General features: G+C 42.2%; 1 protein-coding gene across 2 annotated transcripts; it reads right to left on the reverse strand.

Annotated features, from left to right (window-relative positions):
* Positions 1 to 1,362: 1,362 nt before the first annotated feature.
* Positions 1,363 to 7,052, reverse strand: LOC147883033 (uncharacterized). 2 transcript variants are annotated; one of them, XR_015543769.1, is made up of 3 exons: positions 6,191 to 7,052; positions 1,630 to 5,363; positions 1,363 to 1,415 (listed from the first exon to the last, which is right to left on the reverse strand). XR_015543769.1 is itself a non-coding variant. In XM_087399390.1 (2 exons), the coding sequence occupies exons 1-2, from the start codon at positions 6,474 to 6,476 to the stop codon at positions 2,152 to 2,154; spliced, it is 3,498 nt and encodes a 1,165-aa protein (XP_087255516.1). In that variant the 5' UTR covers positions 6,477 to 7,052; the 3' UTR covers positions 1,600 to 2,151. The 2 variants fall into 2 exon arrangements, 1 of the variants encoding a protein (XP_087255516.1); XM_087399390.1 differs by lacking the exon at positions 1,363 to 1,415 and having other exon boundaries at positions 1,600 to 5,363.
* Between the last annotated feature and the right edge of the window lie 16,288 nt (positions 7,053 to 23,340).

Genomic DNA, 23,340 nt, shown 5'->3' on the forward strand with positions numbered 1-23,340 from the left:
GAAGGTAGAGTTGGCTAGCTTGGTTGGGGTTGTGTGGTGTTAAGAACCCTGTGGAGGAAGGTGCAGAAAGCCATCTAAAGCTTGAGACTAATGGCTATATTCTCTATGTACATGACTTGGAAGATGGGCTTAACAAGGAAGATGAATGGCCTTACCTCTTCACTGGTTGCATGTTGGCCCTTTTTTTTTGCAAAGATGGTTGCATGTTGGCCTTACATGAGGGCATCAATAGTTCTTGATGTTTGGAGTCAGAGCCAAACAATTTTTTGTAACAAGCCTATTCCTAGTTACTATGATGGTATGTTGTTCAATCACACTAGTTACTATGATGGTATGTTGTTCAATCACACTAGTGATTAGTCAAAATTTGTTTTTAGTTTATTCTATGGTAAACTAGTAGTAGGTTAGTTGCATTGGCAATGTTTGCCTTGGGTAGTTTGCCCTTTGCTGGGCCCTCTTTCTTTGTTGTAGGGGCTCTTGTCGTTTTCATAAATACAAGTCGAGAAAAAAAGACATTCAAAAAACTTCCCAAAAAAAAAAAAACTTGAAAAAAGGAAGTACAATTTAACAAAGATGGAAGTATTGGAGATCCATTAGTTTGTGAATTACATGCCTTAGATAAAATAATGTTCTTTATTAAAAACATCGAAAATCTTTAAGGGCCAATGCACACGCTACAAAAACACGTGACTAGAGGCGATGTGAAATTAGTTCACGCGATTTAATTGTGAGGGCGAATGCACCCGCAGTGCTCAAAATTTTGACCTTCATTTTGGAGGTCACCCTGTCTCGCACCACTACACCACCCCATTTCACTGGCACATCAGGTCAACACGTTATAGGTCACCGGAGCAAATAATGTAGAGGCGAGGCAAAGGAGAGAAGTACCGATGAAGACGTACCATTGGACTGCGTGCAATACTGCATGTGAACGAAATCTGGTCCTCCACTGATGTTTTTGTGCACTGTTGGTGCACAGACCAGCCTCCCCCCCCCCACTCTTAAGGTGTGCACTGGCCCTAAGTACAAGCATACTAGAACATCTTAACGCCAAGTGTGCATAAGCTTAGTCAATCACTATCAAAATATTAACCACTATAAGGTGAACTAGTAAGAGATAAGGTTGAATGTTTTCAAGAGGACGATTCCGCGTAGCCCGAATGCGAGCATTCAGGTACGGTGCGACCATGAAAATCTATCAAACGGATATTTTCCGAGCAGGTGCGATGCGCTTGGTCGCATTTGGGTGCTTAGATGAGCCGAACGAATTTCGTTGGGCTCACCTCGCCACTCGTGGTGCCAAGTTCCACTGCCAACAATCAGCTGCGAAATCTTCTACCTCTGCAACATCTCGTATAGTTGGAGCGTGTGGCCTAACACCCTCCCCGGCGCTCTTTCTCGCACTGCAAGCAGCACTGTGGAAACAAGCCCATGGAGCATGTTAAACGTTAGCTTAATTGGAGTTATCCACCTCATTCAAGCATGAAATTCCAAAGAGAAATGGTGCACGCCAGCCCTGAAATTTGAAGGCCTGCCCGCTCTCACATCACAAGTTAAAATGTTATCTGTTGGACAACTTACGTTAGTTCAACTTTAATTTTTTTAAAAGGCGTATGGCAGAATTCGTACACTTTTAAATGCAGGAGCGCAATTTTAGATTAAGAAAAATGATTCCGTGAAGTGGGGAACAAGAATCTTGCAAGCACCAATTCTGAAATCTGATCTCCTGCAAACGTGGCCACAGTGCTCAAGCGGGGGGGTGGGTATGGGTAGCTACTGATAAACCACCCGCCAACTTATTATATAAGGAGAAGCAGCCGGCAGAACCTCGCAACTTGCAAGACGAGCACCGCATCATCTTTTTCTCATAATGTGCTAAGATTTCGACTAGCCCGAGTACTCCAGTTTTGGCAGAATCAATCATCTCCTCTTCGGAACGGTGAACAGATCGAAACTTCATCCTACGTTAGTGTAAACGCTTATTCCATGGACGGCCGCTTTGAATACACAATTCATCATTCTTCAATCAAAAGAATGTCGCAGAAAATTGCGAAGGACATTGTCGCAACGTTGCTATGGCTGCATAGAAAAAATGGGATGGTCAAGATCAGCAAGGACTGAAACGTATATCAGTGTGTTTACAGAAGTAGATTAGGCCGGAGAAGTGTGGGAGGTTGGGTCGGACGATGAGGGGAGCTCCGGCCCCACGCGGCAACCTTCGAGCATGTACACAATCTCGGTCATGGAGGGTCTGTCGAGCGGATCCGGAGCAGTACACAAGAGGGCCACCTTCACGGCCAAGAGAAACTCCTCCCATTCTGACGATTCGGGATCCAGTTCTAACAGGCTGGGATCAAAAAGCTCTTCCATCTGTCCTGTCTGCAATTGTCGCTTGACCCATTTTACGATATCCTCGTCCTGCGAAAACATGACCGGCCTTTGCCCTGTAAGAAGCTCCAACAGAACGATCCCAAAACTATACACATCGGCCTCTCGAGTCAATTGGCCGGTGATGTTGGCCTCCGGAGAAACGTATCCTAGAGATCCAAGCGGAGTGGAGGAAGTGGAGGGATCCATAGGAGTTCCGGCCAATCTCTCCAGACCGAAATCAGAAAGATGTGCCTCAAAATCTGCGTCGAATAGCACGTTATTGGGCTTCACGTCCCCATGCACGATTGGCGGATTGCATTGAGAATGCAAAAATGAGAGCCCCCGAGCTACACCCAGCGCGATGAGGTGCCGCATGGGCCAGTTAAGGACATGCCCACCTTGTTGAGCTGCCTCTTGTAGTAGTGCAGCTAGATTACCGTTAGGCATGTAGTCATACACCAAGAGCTTCACCTCCCCGGAAACATAATAACCCCGCAACACTGTAAGATTTCGGTGTTTCACTCTGCCGAGCATCTCTGCTTCCCGCCGAAATGTGCCCTCGTCAACGGTGCCCTCGGGTAGCTTTCTCACCGAGAAAACTGTCCCATCCTGCAAGCAAGCTTTGAAAATGATGCCGTATCTTGTCCTGCTTAGTACGTGCTCCTCGTCAAACTGTCCAGTAGCTTCCAAAACGTTTGCGTATGTTATCGGGCTGTAGAACATGACAAGCTTCTGCTCGGGTTGAGGTATTCCTTCGACCCCATCCTCTCTTTTGCGAGTGAAAAATAGGACTAGAGAAAAGGTCAGGGACAATACTATTATCCCAACTACGCTTGCCGCAACGATGATTGAGATGAGAAAGGGCTTTCCTAAGCCGCCCTTTCGACCACCAGCGGATGCGCAGAGTGTTTTCAGTGGGGCGCCACAGAGAGAAGGATTGTTGCTGAATGAAGTTGAATTGAAACGACTACTGAGCGAAGAAGGGATGAGCCCTTGCAAATGATTGTCAGAGAGATTGAGTTCGCTCAATGTTGCAATGGTTCCCAACGATTCCGGGATCGCACCAGTCAAGTCGTTGAATGAAAGATCTAACACTTGAAGCTCTGTCAAATTGCCAATGTCTGTTGGTATGGTACCGTTCAGAAAATTCCTCCTGAGAACCAACACTCTCAGGAATTTGAGTTGTCGTAGAGTTGACGGTATCGGACCTGTAATCTGGTTGGAATCGAGAAATAAGACCTCCAGAGCTGTGCAGTTCAGTAGGTTTACAGGGATCGAACCACTGAGATGGTTTAAGCCTACATCCAATGTTTGTATCTTCGCCAATTTGCTGACCTCTGCCGGGATAGTCCCACTGAGCTGGTTACTTCTGGCTGCGAAAAGCAATAAATTGGAACAGTTGCAAAGACCCGGAGGAATGTTGTCAGAAAGACGATTACCCGAAAGAGACAGAAACATCAAACTCTGCAGCATGCCCAGGCTTGCAGGTATGCTGCCCGTCAACACGTTGTCACTAAGATCAATCAATTCAGCGCTGGAGAGACTACTGAAAGCTGACGGGATGACTCCTGTGAGAGAGTTTCTGGCAAGCGAAAGAACGCGCAGATTGGGCATTCCAGCGAGTTCAACAGGTATAGGTCCAGAAACATTCTGTCCACTGAGATCCAGACTCTGTAATGCCAAAAGCTTTCCCACGGACACCGGTATCTCTCCAGCAAAGTTGTTCCCTGAGAGATTTAGCGTCTGCAATTTAACGAGCGAACCAATGAATGGCGGGATAACTCCCGAGAGCTGATTCTGAGCCAGGTCAAGGATCTGAAGGTTGATGAGCTCGACAAACTGGTCCGGCACATTGCCAACGAATGCGTTGGCGGAGAGCGAAAGACTTACCAAGTTACTCCACGATGCCAACTGCGTAGGGATGGGCCCAGACAGATTATTCCGACCCAAATCCAAGATGCGGAGGTTACTGAGATTGGTCAGCCCCGTGGGGATGGGACCCGTCAGAGAGTTCCCTGCTACGGAGAGGACGCTCAGGAGTGAGCTGAGGGCAGCTGGTATAGAAGCCGTGAGCATGTTGTTTGAGATGTCCAGCACCTGAAGGTTGTAGCAACTCACGAGCTGAGCCGGAAACGCACCCGATAAGAAATTGTTGGAAAGGTTGAGTATCTGTAACTGATGGAGATTGCCGAGGGTGGCGGGAACAATTCCAGTGAGGGAGTTCCCAGAGAGTGCAAGAACGTTAAGGTTGGGAAGGTTCCCCAGAGTATCAGGAAGGGATCCACTGAAATCGTTGTTGCTCAGGTCCAATTGTTGCCAGTTACCGGAGGTGCTTCCGGGAAACGGCAGAAGAGGACCGGAGAGATTGTTCCGACTGAGATTGAGGAACTGTAGGGAAGTACTGTTGAAGAGAGAAGAGGGAATGAAGCCATCGAAGCTGTTACCTGCTAGCAAGAAGGTCTTCAAACTCTCTAGGGCCCCCAAACTGGCTGGAATTTGCCCCGTCAATGCGTTGTTCTGGAGGCTGAGCAAATCCAAGTTCGAACAGTTCGCAAGAGACGAAGGCACGCTGCCATAAAGGCCGTTGGAATCCAAGGAGAGCGACTGAAGCAGTGACAGGCGGCCCCATTCTGCCGGGATGATACCACTCAAAAGATTAAAAGAGAAGTTGACTGACGATACGTTTAGACAAGAGGACAACTCCTGGGGTAGGCTGCCGGACAAACTGTTTCCCGAAATGTCGATAGTTCGTAAGGACGTCAAGCCGGCAATCTGCGATGGAATGCTGCCAGAGAGTGCGTTGCTTGCGAGATCCAAGTTCTGAAGTTCCACCAGGCCGAACAACTCCGAGGGAAGAGACCCAGAGAAGTGGTTGAATTGCAGGTAGATTGCTCGCAGGTGAGAGCAACGACTCAAAGACGAAGGGATGGAGCCGTTGAAGCGATTCTGTCGAAGGCTGAGCTTTCGCAGTTCGCTGAGATTCCCCACCTGAGCTGCCATTACAGTTTATTATGCAACGGAGACAGATCAATTTCCCGGCAAGGCCTTTCTCGCAAACAGACAACCACAACAACTTCAGTCGTTGTCGCTATTCCCCCCCCCCTCCAACACAATTTCGCAGGATTTTGACATAAAATCACTTGTCAGCCTTCTTCCATTGAAAAATAGAGAATGCGAACCATGTCCTTCTCCCCTCCCCCCTCCTTTGAAAGCCAACAAAACCATTTCCGCACATTTCTCCCCTACCCTTTGCAACAGTCAATTCTCGCACAATTCCCCGTGCAAAATGCTACAGGCAATCCCTCCCATGATGCTTCGAATCTTTCACCTATTTTCTTTAGAAATGCAAGGGAGAACTTTTCCAACGACTCCTCCCCTTTCCCCTGGAAAATGAAACCGCTCGATGCTCACGATGAAAATGCAACGAAAGTCTCCGTTCTGCTGCAATCCACCGCAGGTATCCAGATTCTCCTTCTCAAGATTTTGAGACCCCAATGCGAGCTCTGGTTTTAAAAAATTCAATTTCGACCAACTGACGACGCATGCGATATCCTTCCCCCCAAACGATGTATCCTTCACAATGCCCCCCGAATACCGATTTTTCCAGGAAATTGAAATAGCTGACAGACGAGAAAAGGGTTTTGCGAGAGCTTCGGTCACAGATTTGCAAGGAGACAGCACCTTGCTCAGTAAGAGTGACGAAGTTTCTGATATGAGCTTACGGAAGTTAACGTACAAGCAAAACTACTCTGCTACGGTGAAAGGGAGAGAACGACAAGCAAAATAAGTAAACGCGAGAACGATAGATCATAGTAGCTACCAGATAGCGGGCCCGTGAGACTTAATCCGGGCAAGCGGAGTTCGTTCACTCTCCCAGCCACGCACAGAACTCCTCTCCAGTTGCATGGAGCACCGGCAGATGCTGCCGTCGTCCACGACATCAACGCTCCCTGCGGATCCATGAGCAGCGCCTTGACTGCGAGCAACGCTGCTGCATCCTCCTGAGTCCCCTGGGCGCTTGCCCTCCCTTGAAGAAAGAACAGCAGCAGCAGTAACCAGCCGCTTCTCGCAACCATGCTCCACGGAAATCCCCTGACGATGAACATTTCCGCATGTCAAGGGCAACGGCCTTCGTCGTCTCCTTCTTCTCGTTCCTCTATGTTTTCTCCCCCTGAGTTTCGACAAGCAGGCGGAAACTCTGCAGGGAGATTCATTTGAGATGGCTGTCTGCTACATCGCGCCTCTTCTTTCCTACCCCGCGCTTCCCAGAGAATGTGCCACCTCTTGCTGTAATTGCAGCGGAAAGACTGAATCCAAAAACGCAGAAAAAGAGGCCTGCATTTTGGCAAAACTAATCACAGCCCCCTCCGGCGGAGAGAAAACAGCGAGGAAAGGCCGCCATGGGGCAGATGTTGCAGGCTTCTCTTGGCCTCCTTTCCCATGTTTTGGTTTGCTTCCTTGCGCTTGTGGTATCTGTAGCCGGTGAAATGGAATTCTGCTGCGCGTGCTTCAAGGACCGAGAGCAGCCTGATCCACGGTGTGGGAACGGAAACAAGAAGCTAAGCAGGCGGGACAAGCGGGAGGCGGGTAAAGTGGCAGCAGCATTTGTGACGAGACCGGAGGGCACAACAGAGCTGTGAAGAACAGAGAGAGGTTGCCCTTTGGAGCAAGACCAGTGAGTGATGCATTAATGTAAAGGAAGGTAGAAGAGGAAGAAGAAGATGACGATGACCTTACTTATAGGTCCTTAACAATAACGTTTAATTTTGTGTACCGCCTTTTTTGGGCTCTGACAAAATTAGTACATCCCATAAACTCCAAAAAGCTCCCATCTATATGAAAAGAAAAAACAAATGTGGTAATGCAAAATGCATTCATCCATGGCATGCCCATTTTTGTGCATTGCCATCCACCTCCACATCCACATTATACAAATTCATATTCATATGCACGGTATGTGTTGAGCGGCACTAAATGTTAAAAAGTAAGGAGCTCCGGCCACCTTCACATTTACTTTTTCTCCTCCTTTTAACTTGCGTTCTCTCTCTCTCTCAACTATTATTATTAACCCCGCCTCCTGCATCATTTCACCCGCAGTACGTTACGATGCCCTTCCAAAGAATTCACCGCCTTTTCTTGAGAGTTACGAGCTGCCTTCCCCGCCCGTTCCTTTTACCCTTTCGTTGCGCCTTTTAAAATTCCAGCCTCATATGGATCACACTCACATGCCTTCCAAGACGGCCGCGTGCTTCTCCCGTGTGGGAATTTGGCCAAGTACATAGTAGTACCCTCCACTGTCCAGCGTTCTTTATTTGGCATACATGATACACACTAGTGACACCACACACATCTCAGTTACCATGGTTACAAGCATGGGAGAAGAATGTCAAGAATGAGAGGGGGAAGCCCGTTTGGACATTCAATTGTTTGAGGTTGATTGGTCAGTGACCCACCACCCTTAACTAGACAACACCATTAGCCTAAGAGTTTTACCAAAAAGCAAACAAGTTGTCTCTTATCTTGCTCTCATTTTAATGAATTGAAATCCAATTTGCCATAAAATGATTGTATACTACAAGCTTGCCATTACCTTAAAATTGATAAATAGCAAATCAAGTAGCTAGCTAATAGGTCCCCCCTTAGTGAAAATTGGGATTAGCCCATGGGGAGCGGGTGCAAGGGCATATGGGGGGGGCAGAGGGTTATATAAATTGGGGGGAGGTATAAATGCCATGTGTCCCTGGCAAGGCTTTTCAAATTTTCTAAACCGCCATTGAAATGACATAAAGAGAGCCTTGCTCGACTCTGCATCATTGCGTCAACCTATGAATGGGAGTGGTTGTGAGAGAGGTCAGAAAGGGTGTCGAAGGGGAGGAGCTTGAAGGGGGCAGGATGATGGACAAAGGGGAGGAGCTCGAAGGGGGCAAGATGAGGATGAGAGCTTGTAGGGAGGGACAAACAGGAGGAGCTCGAAGGGGCAAGATGAGGATGAGCACAAGGGACTAAGGGGGAGTAGGTCAAATCAGATGGTGGCGGGAGAGGTGGGAGATAAGCTACCAAGAGGAGGAAAAGCAAGGGAGGGGAGACGAGCCACGAGAAGGGGAGGGTAGGTGAGACGCACAAGGGGAGAGAGAGGCACAACGATACACACGGGGGGGCAATGTGCGCTGAACGGTGAGGCGAAGGGAGCAGGGTGGCGAGGCTAAGCCGAGGGAGGAGAGGTGGGAGGGTTAGTTAAGTTATTTAAATTAATTAGATTAGGTTAGATTGATTAGATTAGGGGGTTAAACTTAGGCTAAAGTGTTAATTAGATTAGCAATTATTTTTTAAAGCAAATTTTGCAAATCCAATAAGTTTTGTAGATGCAATGCAATGTTTGCACACACAATTGAAACACAAAATTACAAACCCGCAAGATCAAATCCCATCGAAATCCAATTTAGTACTAATTAGTGCCATGGGTTTTGTTATGTTAAACCTTTTGATAGCCTACCAAAATGCTTATAAATTCAACCCAATAACATAGCAAGTTTAAGAATTGGTGAGATGAAACTTGTAACTTAATGGTAAGCAATGGTGATGCCACTTTAGAGAAGATTCTATCGGTTCATAGATTTCAAGGGCAAGAATCAAGTTGAAAACTATTTACTTTGAATGCTTTTGAACAAAAGAGCATATTATCAAAATGTAAAAGTAATAATTTGCCATGAAAGTGCTTCATTGATGTTAAACACTTGTTATTTAATGTTCTAAGATAACATAGGTAATGGAATTGCCTAGTTTGGGTTAACTTTAACATAATTGAAGTTTGTTATGTTGACTTCACATTAGTGTTAGAGAAGTGGCCCATATTGCATTCAAAAAACGAAAAAGCAAACATTCAGTTGCATGAAAAATGCAAACTCCCTCCTACTATACAAGACAAAGTTTAGCTCAACCATGAAGTTATAATCTTGAACTTTGTTCTTTTGCATTAAACTTTATTCTAATGCATTGCTCAAAAGTCAAATGACAATATTATAGTTAACATCTAAACATCATATCAATTTGGTGATGGAGAGACTCTACCAATTACTTGCAATATGAAACAAAATATTCATGATTCCCTTATGCAACATGCAACTAGTTTTCATGTTTTAAAGTGGAGACCCATTCAAGAGCTCCAATATCAGATTGAACAATCATAGTGTAAAGGGCCTCCCACTGATAGGAACTTCAGATTCTAGCTTACTTATATTAAAAGCTACACTAAATTATAATGGTAAAAACTAAAAGTCTTAAAGAAGTATCCACCAAATAAGATGGAGATGGCACTTAATACAGAAATACATGCACATGTGACTATGAATCTTTCAAGAAGAAAATCATTGCCCACATGGAGATACACAAAATAGTTCATAATGGAGGTGAGCATTTATTAGCACATCACTAAAAACCATGTCAAAAAACTCAAATGCATTTTGTTGTGATTGATATATGTTACTATATCATGCCACAATTGTCATAGGCTAACTCTATTTCTCAACACATGCCAATTCAAAATTGTCATCCGAGCTCTTCATGAAGTTAGCATATAGCTATCACAACTCATATCTGATAAAAACACGAGAGCATCCATGCCAACGCTTTATCGAAATATTCTTGCATTACTCACATTGTTTTACGTGTTCCTTTTTCCTTGTATTGTTAACTAACAAGAATAATCTTTTGTGCAATCTTTCACTTAGAGAGAGAGAGAGAGAGAGAATGTATGTTTCATAATGCCACATGTGAACATAAATATGACATGCGTGTAAATTTTAATCAATCGATTTCGTTAACTTTTTAAGAACTATGTATTCCATCTAAGAAAATCCTATATATGATTCCAACGTTAGTACAAAGCCAATGGCAAATGCACATTCATTATATGCAATGTAGTTGGTAATGTAGTATTCAATTTGCTCTTGTCAAAATGTAGAAATCCTAGGAGATCAAGCTTGTCATCCATTTTTGTTTCTTTCTATTGTTTCTTCATCTTGTTAATTTGCCCTGCTTTGCCCTCTAAAGATTTTCCACATAGAAACGGTGATCACCATTTTTTGTTGAGCCTATGATTAAGATCCATTATTAGTGTCCTCGATCCAAATTATTACTATCCATGTCTATGAGGTTTCTTGACAAATTTTTGCAATGTCTTGCCCTATTAATGTCATGAATTAGCATGATTCTACAATATCACTTATGTTTTACAGCACAAGTCCTGGGGTACCATTGGTCAACTTGTTCAAAATGGAGTAGGCCTTCTATATGAACTCCTAAGCCCATAGAGTTGCTAAGAACCATATCACGGTGACAACATCCTAACGATCCTATCGGGACACATTTAATTGAAGCAAACCAATGGTTATATTCATATTTATCACATGGCTTCACTTACACATACACTCTGGGGCAAAATAAGAAGAAATGTTGTTTGGAAGTTCAAAGAAGGTGCTAATATTATCAATGTTATAACAATACATTGAGCTTGAAATAATTAGCATCATCGTTAGGATTTTCTAATCATTATATCTTAAGAGAGTACAATTTTTTGCATATATAAGGATTCTAGGATGAAATTTTGTTAGAGCATAGATAAGGTGCAATCCTATCAAGAACATATGGAATGGGATGGATTAAACCTTATCCATAAATGTATATATATCTTTATCTTCATTTTTTAATGTATCATATAGTTAGTCATCTTGTCATCTCACACACACACACACACACACATATCTTTATCGTTTGACATGGTACTAGAGCTTACATTGCTCCACTCCCTTTCATGAGGGTTCTTATTTTTGTATGTCCTTGCTACCATCAAGGCATGAACCCCTCTTTTATAAGCATTGTTTATCTTCCTCTATCCATGGGGGCTAGGGTTTGACTCTCCATTTTTAGTCAAAAAGATCAAGACTATGTCCAAATTTTGTGTTTGATTGATTTGTGAGATTTTGTGTGTGAGAGCCTATGAGAGAGAAAGAGAGAAGGAAGAGATAGAGGTCCGTGGAGGATTTCCCGTCTCTCTACTCCTTTAAGGAGAGGATTTGGGGAGAGCCTTGAGAAGAGGCCACATGTCTGGAGAGGAGAGACTTTGTAGTGGAAGGAGGGAGCGGCCATGTGGAGAGCTTAGAGGGAGAGGAGAGGAGTTGAAGCCTTCAGGGAGAAGCGGGAGGAGTCGACGAAGCGTTCAAACTTTAGAGTCGGGCTCTGAAATTGATTAATCCTTCTGACAACTATGAATAATCCTCGACTTGAGCACCCAACCTTCCGAGTCCCCTCCCTCCCAAGTCTCATTCCAGTACTAGCACCTTTCCATCCTCCCCATCATGCTTGAACCTCAACAGTGTTCACCCTCCCCATCCTTTGCTTGGAGAACTGTGGCAACGATTATTTTATGTTTTTTAGAAACAAAGAACTGTGGCAACGATTGTTTGTACAACACTTGCATATTTCAGGTTATTGAAACGTAGATGCTAAGCAAACGTTTGCAATTACTTTTGCATATAGATAGAAATGTTTTCTTATGATTTGTATACATCTGGGGCCAAGTGCCCAAATAGCTTTCTTAAGCACATTCATGTCAGGGGCCTATTTGGTCGTTTTAACCCCTCCGAGAGGTGCAATTTCAATTTGCAAGCTATATAAACCTTGCTTTGATAATCATGCCAACACCAAAAACTAATTTCTTTTGCAGGCACTCCATCTAGCCGTTATTTCACCACACCTCTACAGCACGATGATTACCTCCTATCCATTTCTTTTCTTTGGTTAGGTATGCAATTTTTGTTCCTTGCCATTTCTAAATGCTTCTATTTTTTTGCATATTGTTCAGGTTTAGTGGAGGGGCTTTCTAGCTCTTTTATATGCATTCGCATTCAGAAATTAGAAAGGTTTTTTATTATGGTTCGATGCATATATGATTCACTGCATGTATATTTGAATACATATGGCAATTGGAATTATGAGATGTATGCTATGAAGAAACCTAATAGAGTCAAGCCTCTAACATTGGATGATACATATTACTATTGAAGATTTAGAGGGTTCATCCATTTATTTGAGAGAGCATTGCATCATGTGATACTTAGGATTGCTTTCTATCGTACTTTTTGAATGGATATTGATAGATTTGTTTCATATGATTTGTATACATACATTTGCCAATATATATATATATATATATATACCTTGCTTTCATAATCATGCCAACACCAAACACTAATTTATTTGCAAGCACTCCATCCATTCGTTATTTCACCATGCCTCTACACCACCATTACCTTCTCTCCAGTTCTTTTCTTTGGTCAAGTATGTGATTTTTGTTCCTTGCCATTTCTACATGCTTCTATTTTTTCGCATATTGTTTAAGGTGGTTGAGTGGAGGGGTTGTGTAGCTCTCTTATATGGATTCTCATTAGGAAATTAGAAAGGTTTTAAAATATGGTTTGATGCATATATGATTCATTACAAGTATATTTCAATACATATGGTTTGATGCATATATGATTCAATGCATGTAAACATTTGCAATTACTTTTTGCATATAGATAGAAATGTTTCATAGGATTTGTAAACATACATTTGCAATCTCACTTTGCAAGATATATATACCTTGCTTTGATAATAATGCCAACACCAAAAGCTGATTGTTTTACACGCACTACATCCAGTCATTATTTCACCACGCCTCTACACCACCAATACCCCCTATCCACTTCTTTTCTTTAGTCAGGTAGGTGATGTTTGTTCCTTGCCATTTTTGAATGCTTTTATTTTTTTACACATTGTTCAAAGGAGATCGAGTGGAGGGGCTTTCTGGCTCTCTTTTATGCATTTGCATTCTGAAATTAGAAAGGTTTTAGAATATGGTTTGATGCATATATGATTTAATGCACGTATATTTCAATACATATGGAAATTGCAATCATGGGATGTATGCTATGAAGAAACAAGCAGAGATGAGCCTCTAATCCTAGAAGATACTATTGGGATAAGTGTGATCAAGGGCTTGCTCTATGGTGCATATGTGCATCTAGGGGAGTCACATGTGTGTTTGTGTGTGTTGTAAAGGCACATCAAGTGTTATGATGTGTCTAGTGTGTGACCTAAGTGATGATGTAAGCCAAAGGCCCCCACATGGGAGGTTCCTTTGATTTAGGCTAGTCCCACTGATGTAGGGGCTAATTCCCACTGATGTAGAGGCTGATTGCCACTTATGTAGGGAAGGTGCTACCTTCTCCCCCTTTCTATAAGAGAGTCACCTCTCTCACAATCCATAATAGAGAACTACATTTTGGTTTCATCTTGTGCTCTCACTCCTCTTCCAATATGCATCTATTCTATCCCACGGGATTCTACACTTGGTATCAGAGCTTTAGGTTCTAGATCTAGCCTAGCCTGCATTAGATGCTCTCTCTAGCCTAAAACCTAGTTAGATGCCACATCATCATCTCCTTCCTCACCTCCATCTTCCACCTTCCCTCACCAAAGTCGATTTTGGAAGTGAGATTTCTCTTCAAGCTCGCATTCCCAGCCTCTCATATTTCAGAAGAGTCTTCCCAAGGTCAAGGCAAATCTACAGAACAAGCTAAACATGCTATCTCGCCATTTTCGGGGCGGCATTGCCTCAGGAAACTGCATCGACCTTCTTCTTGGTTCTCACTATGGAGAGCAACATTGTCAAATCCCTTCCAGAGGGAGCTGGGTGACATCACTACCTTGGTGCTCATCAAATCTGAGCTCATTTGGAGCAAGATTCAGGTCGAATTCGTCAAAAAAACAGTTCGGGGTTCTTCTACAGTGCTGGCCGACGTGCTTATTATTTGCAAAATTCCTCTCTGAGGGTGAACCCCTACATGTTTTCCTTCGCTAGCACCATCGGTGTGAAGCAAGGATGCCCATTATCACCTACTCTATTCAGCTTATACATTGATGAGGTACAGCAAAAGGGGTAAAAGGACCCACACTCGGGATATGGACAATACTCTTGCTTCTATACATGTTGATTTGGAGCAGATTTTTGAGCTACCTCTTTGGCCATGAAAGCTTGACTATGCTAGTCTAAGTTTGACTTTGGGTAGTCAAAGTTTGACTGGTAGTTTGACCAAGACTTATTTTTAGTTTGCTATGCTCATTTTCTAGCATGTTCTTGGTCATCTTTGCTTGGACATCTTGCATAAATGTTGTTCTGACTAATTGCCTCATGCTTTGACAATTACTTAAGTCACATAGAGAAATCCAAGTCAAAGTATTCACTCTTTGAAGGATTATTTTTTATTGCTCATATTTCACTTGTAAGGCACTAGACACTGCCCTCGGATAAGACCTTGCCATGGAAGCTAAGACCTTTTCTAATAAGTTTGATGGAACCAGTTTCCATACTTGGCAAATAAAAGCTAAGTTTATGCTTATGAAAAAGGAGATGGAATGTTGTGAATGGAAAGGAAAAGAAGTCTATCAAAACATCAAAATTAATTGCACCACTATTAATTGGAAAATGTCAAAATCCACAATTGTTCCACCCCACATTGTTTACAATCTTCAATATTGTAGGAGGGATAAAAGTGGCACTATGCATGAGCTTCTCTGCATGCTTTCCTACCTTTTCACCATTTAAGGTAAAGTGAAAGGACTCAGACATGCCATCCTCCATGACCAATAGGTGTTCCTGCATGTCCTTGAGAGTCCACTATGATGTGACAGTCACATTCTTGACATCTCCTAAATGAGAATTAATACATAAACTTACCCCTGTATTATCATCGTCGTTGTTAGAGTCAAGGGGGAGCCAATTGCCACCTGTTTTCTTCCAGCGCCTATATTGGAAAGAGAAATATAACATTTGGCGGGAGATGTGGTACTTGACAACCAAAAGAAGAAGCTAATTGGTTGATCAAAGACAAGAAGGGCTACTTCAACAACAAAGCAAATCTAGCTGAAGGAAGAACTCCATCAGCAAATGAAGAATCAAACTTTGAAAATAAAGACTATGCTTTTTAAGCACTTTGTCTTTTGTATTTTTTTGTCTATCATCACTTGGTCAAATTTTGAGGTTCTCTGCTTGGAGTAGTACTCCCAAAAGAATATCATATGTTTTGTCTTTTGTAAATCACCTCTAGTCACCATATGATGAGACCATGTGATATGTGTTTTGTCTATCCCATTTCTGTGAACCTCACACCCTTGGGAACCCTTGCTAGCATGAGATCCTAGCCATAGATTTATCCTTGACCACCATGAGATGGCATGAGAAACTACGAGACTAGATGTATCCTTGACACTGCAAGAGGCAAACCCTTGAGGAAGGGTATGTTGGGATAAGTGTGATCAAGGGCTTGCTCTATGGTGCATATGTGCATCCAGGGGAGTCACATGTGTGTTTGTGTGTGTTGTAAAGGCACATCAAGTGCTATGATGTGTCTAGTGTGTGACCTAAGTGATGATGTAAGCCAAAGGCCCCCACATGGGAGGTTCCTTTGATTTAGGCTAGTCCCACTGGTGTAGGGGCTGATTCCCACTGATGTAGGGGCTGATTGCCACTTATGTAGGGAAGGTGCTACCTTCTCCCCCTTTTTATAAGAGAGAGTCACCTCTCTCACAATCCATAATAGAGAACTACATTTTGGTTTCATCTTGTGCTCTCACTCCTCTTCCAAGATGCATCTATTCCATCCCACGGGATTCTATAGATACATATTACTATCGAAGCTTTAGAGGGTTCATCCATTTACTTGAGAGGGTATTGCATCATGTGATAGTGAGGATTGCTTTCTATTGTTATTTTTGAATGGTATTTTTATTATATTTTCATGCAATGACAATGAATAAAGGACATATAATGGATAGAATTTCTAGCTCCTTATATGCGTTTTCATTTACAAATCATAAAGGTGTCATTACAATCTACAATTTGGAAGAGTAATATCATATATTTTGGTATTATTTAGTTCTAATTAACACCATTGATAATTTAAACTTTTGCAAATGATTCAAAGCATATGTGATTCAATGCAATTTTGTAATGAATATAGGAGGTCTAGTAGAGGGCTTTCTAGCTCTCTTATATGCATTCTCATTAAGAAATTAGAAAGGCATCATTAGAATATAGTTCAATGTATATTTGAATCAATGAATTTCTATTTCAAGGGTAGAGATGGAGATGAATGCATTGGAATCATTAGATGGAGATGTATGCTATGACCAAACCCTTTAGAGACAAGCCTTTAACCCTAGATGAAGCATAGTACCATTGTGTTCATCCATCTACTTGAGATGGCATTGCATCATGTGATACTTCGAATTACTTTCTCAAGAAAAAGAAGGTGGTGGTCAGTAGGAAGTAGTCTTCCAAGAGATTGAGCCCTATCTTCACAAACGAGACATCCTTTGCACATCCTGCCAGTTTCCTTGATCACAAAGAAGCAGAAGCAAGTTTGGCAAGTTGAGATTCAGAACTAGAAGAGCCAGAGTTGACAACGAGAAGACTCCTGCCAAAGAGAAGAGATTACCTCGGTCGTGATTCATCTCCAACTCTGTACAATTTGTCCTCTCTGCAAGCCCATTCTACTACGGCGTATATGGCATAGTACACTGATGAATGATACCCCGAGCTGCTAAAAATTCAAAAAACTCACGGGACATGTACTCCCCCCCTGTCAGTGCAGAGAGTCAAGAGTTTATTCCCGCTTTCATTTTCAGCCATGGCAAGAAAATGTCTAAAACATGAGAAGACATGAAACCAGCCTTAACAACGTAAAGGGTGGTAGGATCCGCTTAATTACATCATACACAGTAAATTGACAAATAATTTTGCACCAAAGATTAAATCACAAGGGTGTTGGAATGGTCACCTCCCCATCTGTAAGCCCCCATATGAGGAGAGCACCGGGGGGGGGGGGGACCTAGGGATGTATAGACTGCCACATGGGCAGAGAATGGGGCTACCACATGGGCATCACATGAGCTATCATGTGGACAGCACAAGAAATGCATTAGAAGGAGACCTTGTGCAGGAAAGATGGCGAGGGCATGTCGCGCTGGATCTGGCCTAGCAAGATAGAACTTCAGAGCAGGCATATGGCCCATATGTGATTCAATGCATTTTTGTAATGAGCAGAGGAGATTGAGTAGAGGGGCTTTCTAGACCTCTTATATGCATTCTCATTGAGAAATTAGAAAGGCATCATTAGAATATGGTTCGACGCATATATGATTCAATGCATTTATATTTCAAAGATGGAGATGGCAGTGTATGCATTGGAATCATTAGATGGAGATGTATGCTATGACCAAACCTTTCAGAGACAGGCTTCTAACCCTAGATGAAAATAGTACTATTGATGCTTTGAGGGTTCATTCATCTACTTGAGATGGCATTGCATAATGCGATACTTGGAATTGCTTTCTCAAGAAGTTCATTCATTTTGATCGTATTTTCAAAACGGATATCTCATGCATTCTCTTCCTCTCATGAAACTTTTGCATATGGTCCAAAGCATATGTGATTCATTTCTTTTTGAAATGAGCATAGAAAGTCAAGTAGATGGGCTTTCTAGCACTCTTATATGCATTCTCATTAAGAAATTAGAAAGGCATCATTAGAATATGGTTCGATGCATATATGATTCAATGCAATTATATTTTAAAGATGGAGATGGAGATGTATGCATTGGAATGCAATCTGTGTGTAATCTATTGAATTCTTAATCTTCTCCAGAGTTTACTTGGGCAATGTTTTCTTAGCTAAGTGACTAGATAGTGTCCTTTGATCCACGCCAGTGCGGTGATAATAATGAGATGAAAGATTTCAATTTGACACATAATGTGAGACAAAAGATTTCGATTAGATCACTAATGTGAGACTAAAAGATTTCGATTAGTGAACTATTGTACCACAAAAGATTTCAATTAGATAACTAATGTGAGACGAAAGATTTGGATTAGACAACTAACATGAGACTGAAGAATGAGAAGGTTAGGCTCAATGAACTCTCTCCCTATTTAAGTGCAGTGTGCAGACACAACTAAGACCCCAGTATGAAATCTGCCCCAAAACTTTGTACACCGATCCACCTACTGCGAATCTATGGCATATCCAAAAGACTTTGGAATGCTTTTGTTCTATTTGAAAATGATGTTGGATGGCATCCTCACAGAAACAAACCCAGAGAAGAAGGAGGAAAATAGCTATAAGGAGGACATGCTTCGGTGGTGGGTGTATTACTTGGAGTTGGCACAAACAATGATTATTAATTTCCCTGATTGTTTGTTCTGCTCCTTTAAGGTACTTGTCAAGCTCATGATGTAGGTTTCTTTTGGTAGGACATGTCAAAGATGTATAGAGCGCAAAGAGCAGGATGAAGAGGACCCCCAGTGAAAGGAGTTACTATGGGCATATAAGTCGACAGAGTCAAGCAAGCAGTGTGTGATCCGAGTGTGTGAAGAGGTCTGCCATAGTGCAGCAGATTGGCCTCCAGAGCTGGGAGATGCTTGCTATAGGAAGGTTGATAAGATAGTTGGGAGTCTGGAATTCCCTTGAAATAATAAAAATCTTGCATACGTTTTTTGAACTTGTGGATATTCTCATGGTGCTCATAATACCTGATTTTGTATCGACCTGCTTCCATGTTAGTACTTAAATGTTTTAAGTAGCCTGATGGTTGAAGTCTAACAATTAACAATAACCAGTCTAAATGGCACTAGCACTATGCAACAAATTTTAGGATAGCACAGTAGTAGTGTAGGGATAGCACGCTAGTAGTACAGGATCTAGTGCATGATAAGTTATCGCCAGTGCAGTGGTTGGTTGCACTAGAATATGAACAGCCACCAGCACGGTGGTTTGCTTCTATTATTACAAGATGAATGGATTCATTATGGGAAACCAACGCAGTGGTTGTTGGGATATACTGAAAGCAAGCATGGGATGAAATTTGACGGTTAACGAAACGATAAAAAGTTTAAAGGGCACTATTTTAGTATAGCACTGTGCAATAAATTTTAGGATGGCATGGTAGTAGTGTAGGGATAGCATGGTAGTAATACATGATAAGTTATCACCAGCACGATGGTTGGTTTACACTAGGATATGAATAGCCACTAGCATGGTGGTTTGCTTCTATTATTATAAGATGAATGAATTTGTAGGATGTGTGGATTCGTTATGGAAAACCAGCACGGTGGTGGTTGAGATATACTAAAAACAAGCATGAGTTTTATCGTTTGGGTTTTACTTAAACTAGCATGGCAGTTGTTTGGGATATAAGAAGCAGTCTCAATACAAATTCCATTTTGTAGGACAAGTGGACATATTGTTTCCCTTCAATGAGACTACATACATTTTCTTAGTACTATCTCAGTCGTCCTCGTTCATCGCTCAAAAACAACCCAAGATGTGCTCATGCATGTCTAAATCCAATTTGAAGACCCCCCTGCCCTTCTTTTGTTGTGGCATAGGTTGCATCTGGAACTTAATAGCTCTTACTAGATGAGAGTACACACATGTTTGTGGACTTTTATGTAGCAGTTCATAATTGCGGCCTCTCTTGGATGTTTTTTTAATACCAAAAAGCTCCGACTACTACATCCCACTTCTCATAGATTGTTCCCCAATTATCCTTAAATGTTTCCTCAACCTTTTACTTAGGATTTGTGCACTGCAACAGAAAGTATGGGTCATCTTCCTCATTCTCCCTAGAATCTGCAACAACTACAAAGTTATCCCCCTCTTCCAAACGGTCAGTGAGGTCATCAAAACTCTCCCCAAATTGTGGCGAGTTGTTTCTCTCTCCATTGTTTATGACTCCATCTGAACATAGAGGAAAAACTTGAACTCGATCCCATGTCTTTGCAGTTGCAATGTTCTCACAATCGTCATGATCCCCTATGATGCACGCACTGTAGAAACAAGAAAGTTTTCTCGTTTTAATCAGTTGGTTGTTTGAAAAGCCCCATATGCTATGCAGATCGCAAACTCCTTTAATTTTCTTGCAATCGTGCTGGCTTCTCCTTTGCACTTCATCCACTTTTACTTCATGGAACACTCTGTGTACTATAGTATTCTTAAGGCTTTGTTTACTATATGTTAAATGCGCATTGTAAGCCATGTTACAGCATCATTGGCATCATTGAGTTTTTCTTGAGGTCATGCTAATTGGTGTTTAAACAAAGCTTGCTTAATAACAACACCGCATCCATCATGTTCACCCTTGCCATGGCTAGACCAAAGAAAATCCACATCATGTCTAGACCCAGTCAGGGATTTGAACCTTGAGACAAAGTAGAATCCACGTGCTGATTTAAATTGAGAGGCAGTGCCATCTGACCACACCCAATGTTGTTTTATATTTTTTGCATGGGGATTTTCCTTTTTCAACCATTCCCAATGCAATAAGAAAGCATGCTGCACAAATAGGCGATGTCATGTTCCCTATCATATATGAAATGTAGAAATGGTAAGTGCGTTGCGTTGACCTGGACTCCTGTGAGTCATCAAGTAGATTGGCATTAGGCATGGAAGAATCAAGCAAATGAGTATACGTGATATGCACAAGAATTGTTATCTGCTTATTGTACCAGTGAGCACTTTGTATCTCATCTTGTTCTTGAAAAGAATAATTTTCTACAAAATCTATGACAGATACAATAGTGTCATGGGGAAAATTGGACGTGACCTACAAGCTCCCTTGGCTGGATGCTCGTATATGACAATAGCCATCTCTTTTTATCGAATCCTTCATCATTGACATTTTCAAATCTCCTCCATTTTAGAGCAACGTGGTTGTCTTCCCTCATTTCATTTGGACATACATTGAATGTCTTCTTCTTCAGCTTCAAACTGCAATGCTTGCATGTGCCGCGAATGCATTCAATCCTATGCCACTCATGGTCTCCCTTTGGACAAACCACTGGCTCCCACAGAGTCCTCAAGCTACAAAACCTGCCCTCTCTTGCAAAACTCGATGAGGATGCAAGTGGCCTACAGACTGTGCATTCATTGGGAAGGCATGGGCATCGATCCCCATGGAGCAATGCTCCAAAACGACCAAATCTCAGGTCATTCATAGCTTGCCGACTGGGCCAGGTCAAAGTCTATGTGTGTTTTGCAACAACAAACATTCCTATCTTTGAGTTTCTTGACGTACCAGGGCTTGCAATGCTCAAAGCTCCTCTGCCCAATTCAAATGTGCAGATTTTAATCCACAAACTTGAGATACAACTCTGTCTGCTAACCCAACATGCGGGAACAACAGAACAATGAACCCCTTTTTTGCTACCACTAAAAGGATACAAAACACAGTCTAATTAAAGTATATAATGAAGCAAAACAATTTTCAACCACTGCGCTAGTTTAGGATAGTCATAATTTCAATCATCGGGCTGGTTTATGACACGTTTAGGACAGTCACAATTTCAACCACCGGGATGGTTTAGGACAGTATCATAGTTTCAACCACCGGGATGGTTTAGCCTGACGGTCTCAACTTCACATACCAAACAATAACAAGTATATTTCTTTTCATTTCTGAATTTCACCATTATAAAATAATAATATATTGCTTTTCATTTCTGAATTCCATAATTTAACAGTGGTATATGACCCGAATAGCAAGAAATTAAATTTAACGAATTTAAGTACTAAGAAACACAATAGTTTCAACCACCAGGCTGGTTAACAACTGATGTTTGTTCAACCACGCTGGTTCATGACAATCACATAACTGGTGATTGAGTTGAAGCAGCCACGATTGCATGATGTTCCAACCACCGGGTTGGTTTAGTAAAATAACAATATATTGCAAAATATATTGATGTTAATTTTTGCTCAACCATGCCACCGGGCTACAACTAATGTCTGTTCAATCATGTTGGTTTAGGACAATCACATTACTGGCGATTGAGCTGAACCAACCTACAGTTACATAAAGTTTCAAACACTGGGCTAGTTTAGGACAATCACATTTAGTCCAAGCCTAGTTTAAGAAAAAAAGAAAGAAGTAAACTATCCCAAAGCTCAATCACAAAAAACCATTGGGCTGGTTTAGGCACCACTGACCTGTGTTATATTTAGCATATGTATGATGTGCTCCTCAAACACCTCTCGTCCTATCCACTTCTTACTAATGTCCTTTCTATTTGGAGAAACTCTCGTATTTTTATGCCAAAATGTTGTCACTATAGCAATGACTTTTGCACTTAGGCTATCTCTCCTTTTCTTGCGTTCTGTTGAAGCCCACAGACTTCTCAGATCGGGATGATCGTGCATTGCTTTTGCTCTACGTTCAACCGCTGGAGCCACATTGGTCCTTTTGATTGACAACATCTTTAACATTGTGCGCCCAAGCCATTTCTCCTTTATTTTAGGGGACACCAACATAGCTAATGTCGCCCTCTTTACAGCTAGTTGATCTAAGCTGTGCACCCCTTTCACTTTCTGTAGGCCATTTCTCAGGTTAGAGAGAGCATCACCTCTTGGGTGTGCATCTCCTGAGGTGTTGGTAGGGTTGTTACTCTATGAACTTTCGGGTGCAGGCTAAAGCTTGTGAAGACTCAAGACTGGTAATCACCTGAATGGCCTGATGTTGCTACCTCAAATGCTTCCACCAATCATGACACCATAGCTTGTGTTCTTCGCTCTGATGGCAATGATCAAATGCATGCATCTGCAACTACTTATTGTAGGTGCTCTACAAGGAGTCTTCTTTGTTCTCGTTGTTTCTCCCTTTGTAGATGTTGCAAAATTGTCTTCCGTTGCCGATTCGATACCATGCCAGCGCTTTCCTCAACCCGCACTCTATTCCTTGTGCCTTGACCTGGCTTTTTGGCTTTCCTGTCTTACAGCCTTTATCTGCTTCTCCTGTAAGCCATGGCGAGCTACATGTTGCTATTGACGCCAGTCCAGAATACACCCAAAGAAGCTAGCTAGTGAGGCAAGCAAAGAATAGA

Source organism: Dipteris shenzhenensis, chromosome 28 (genome assembly GCF_047967505.1).
Source record: "Dipteris shenzhenensis isolate YYH24624 ecotype China chromosome 28, Dip_SZ_1.0, whole genome shotgun sequence".
Classification (NCBI taxonomy): Eukaryota; Viridiplantae; Streptophyta; class Polypodiopsida; order Gleicheniales; family Dipteridaceae; genus Dipteris; species Dipteris shenzhenensis.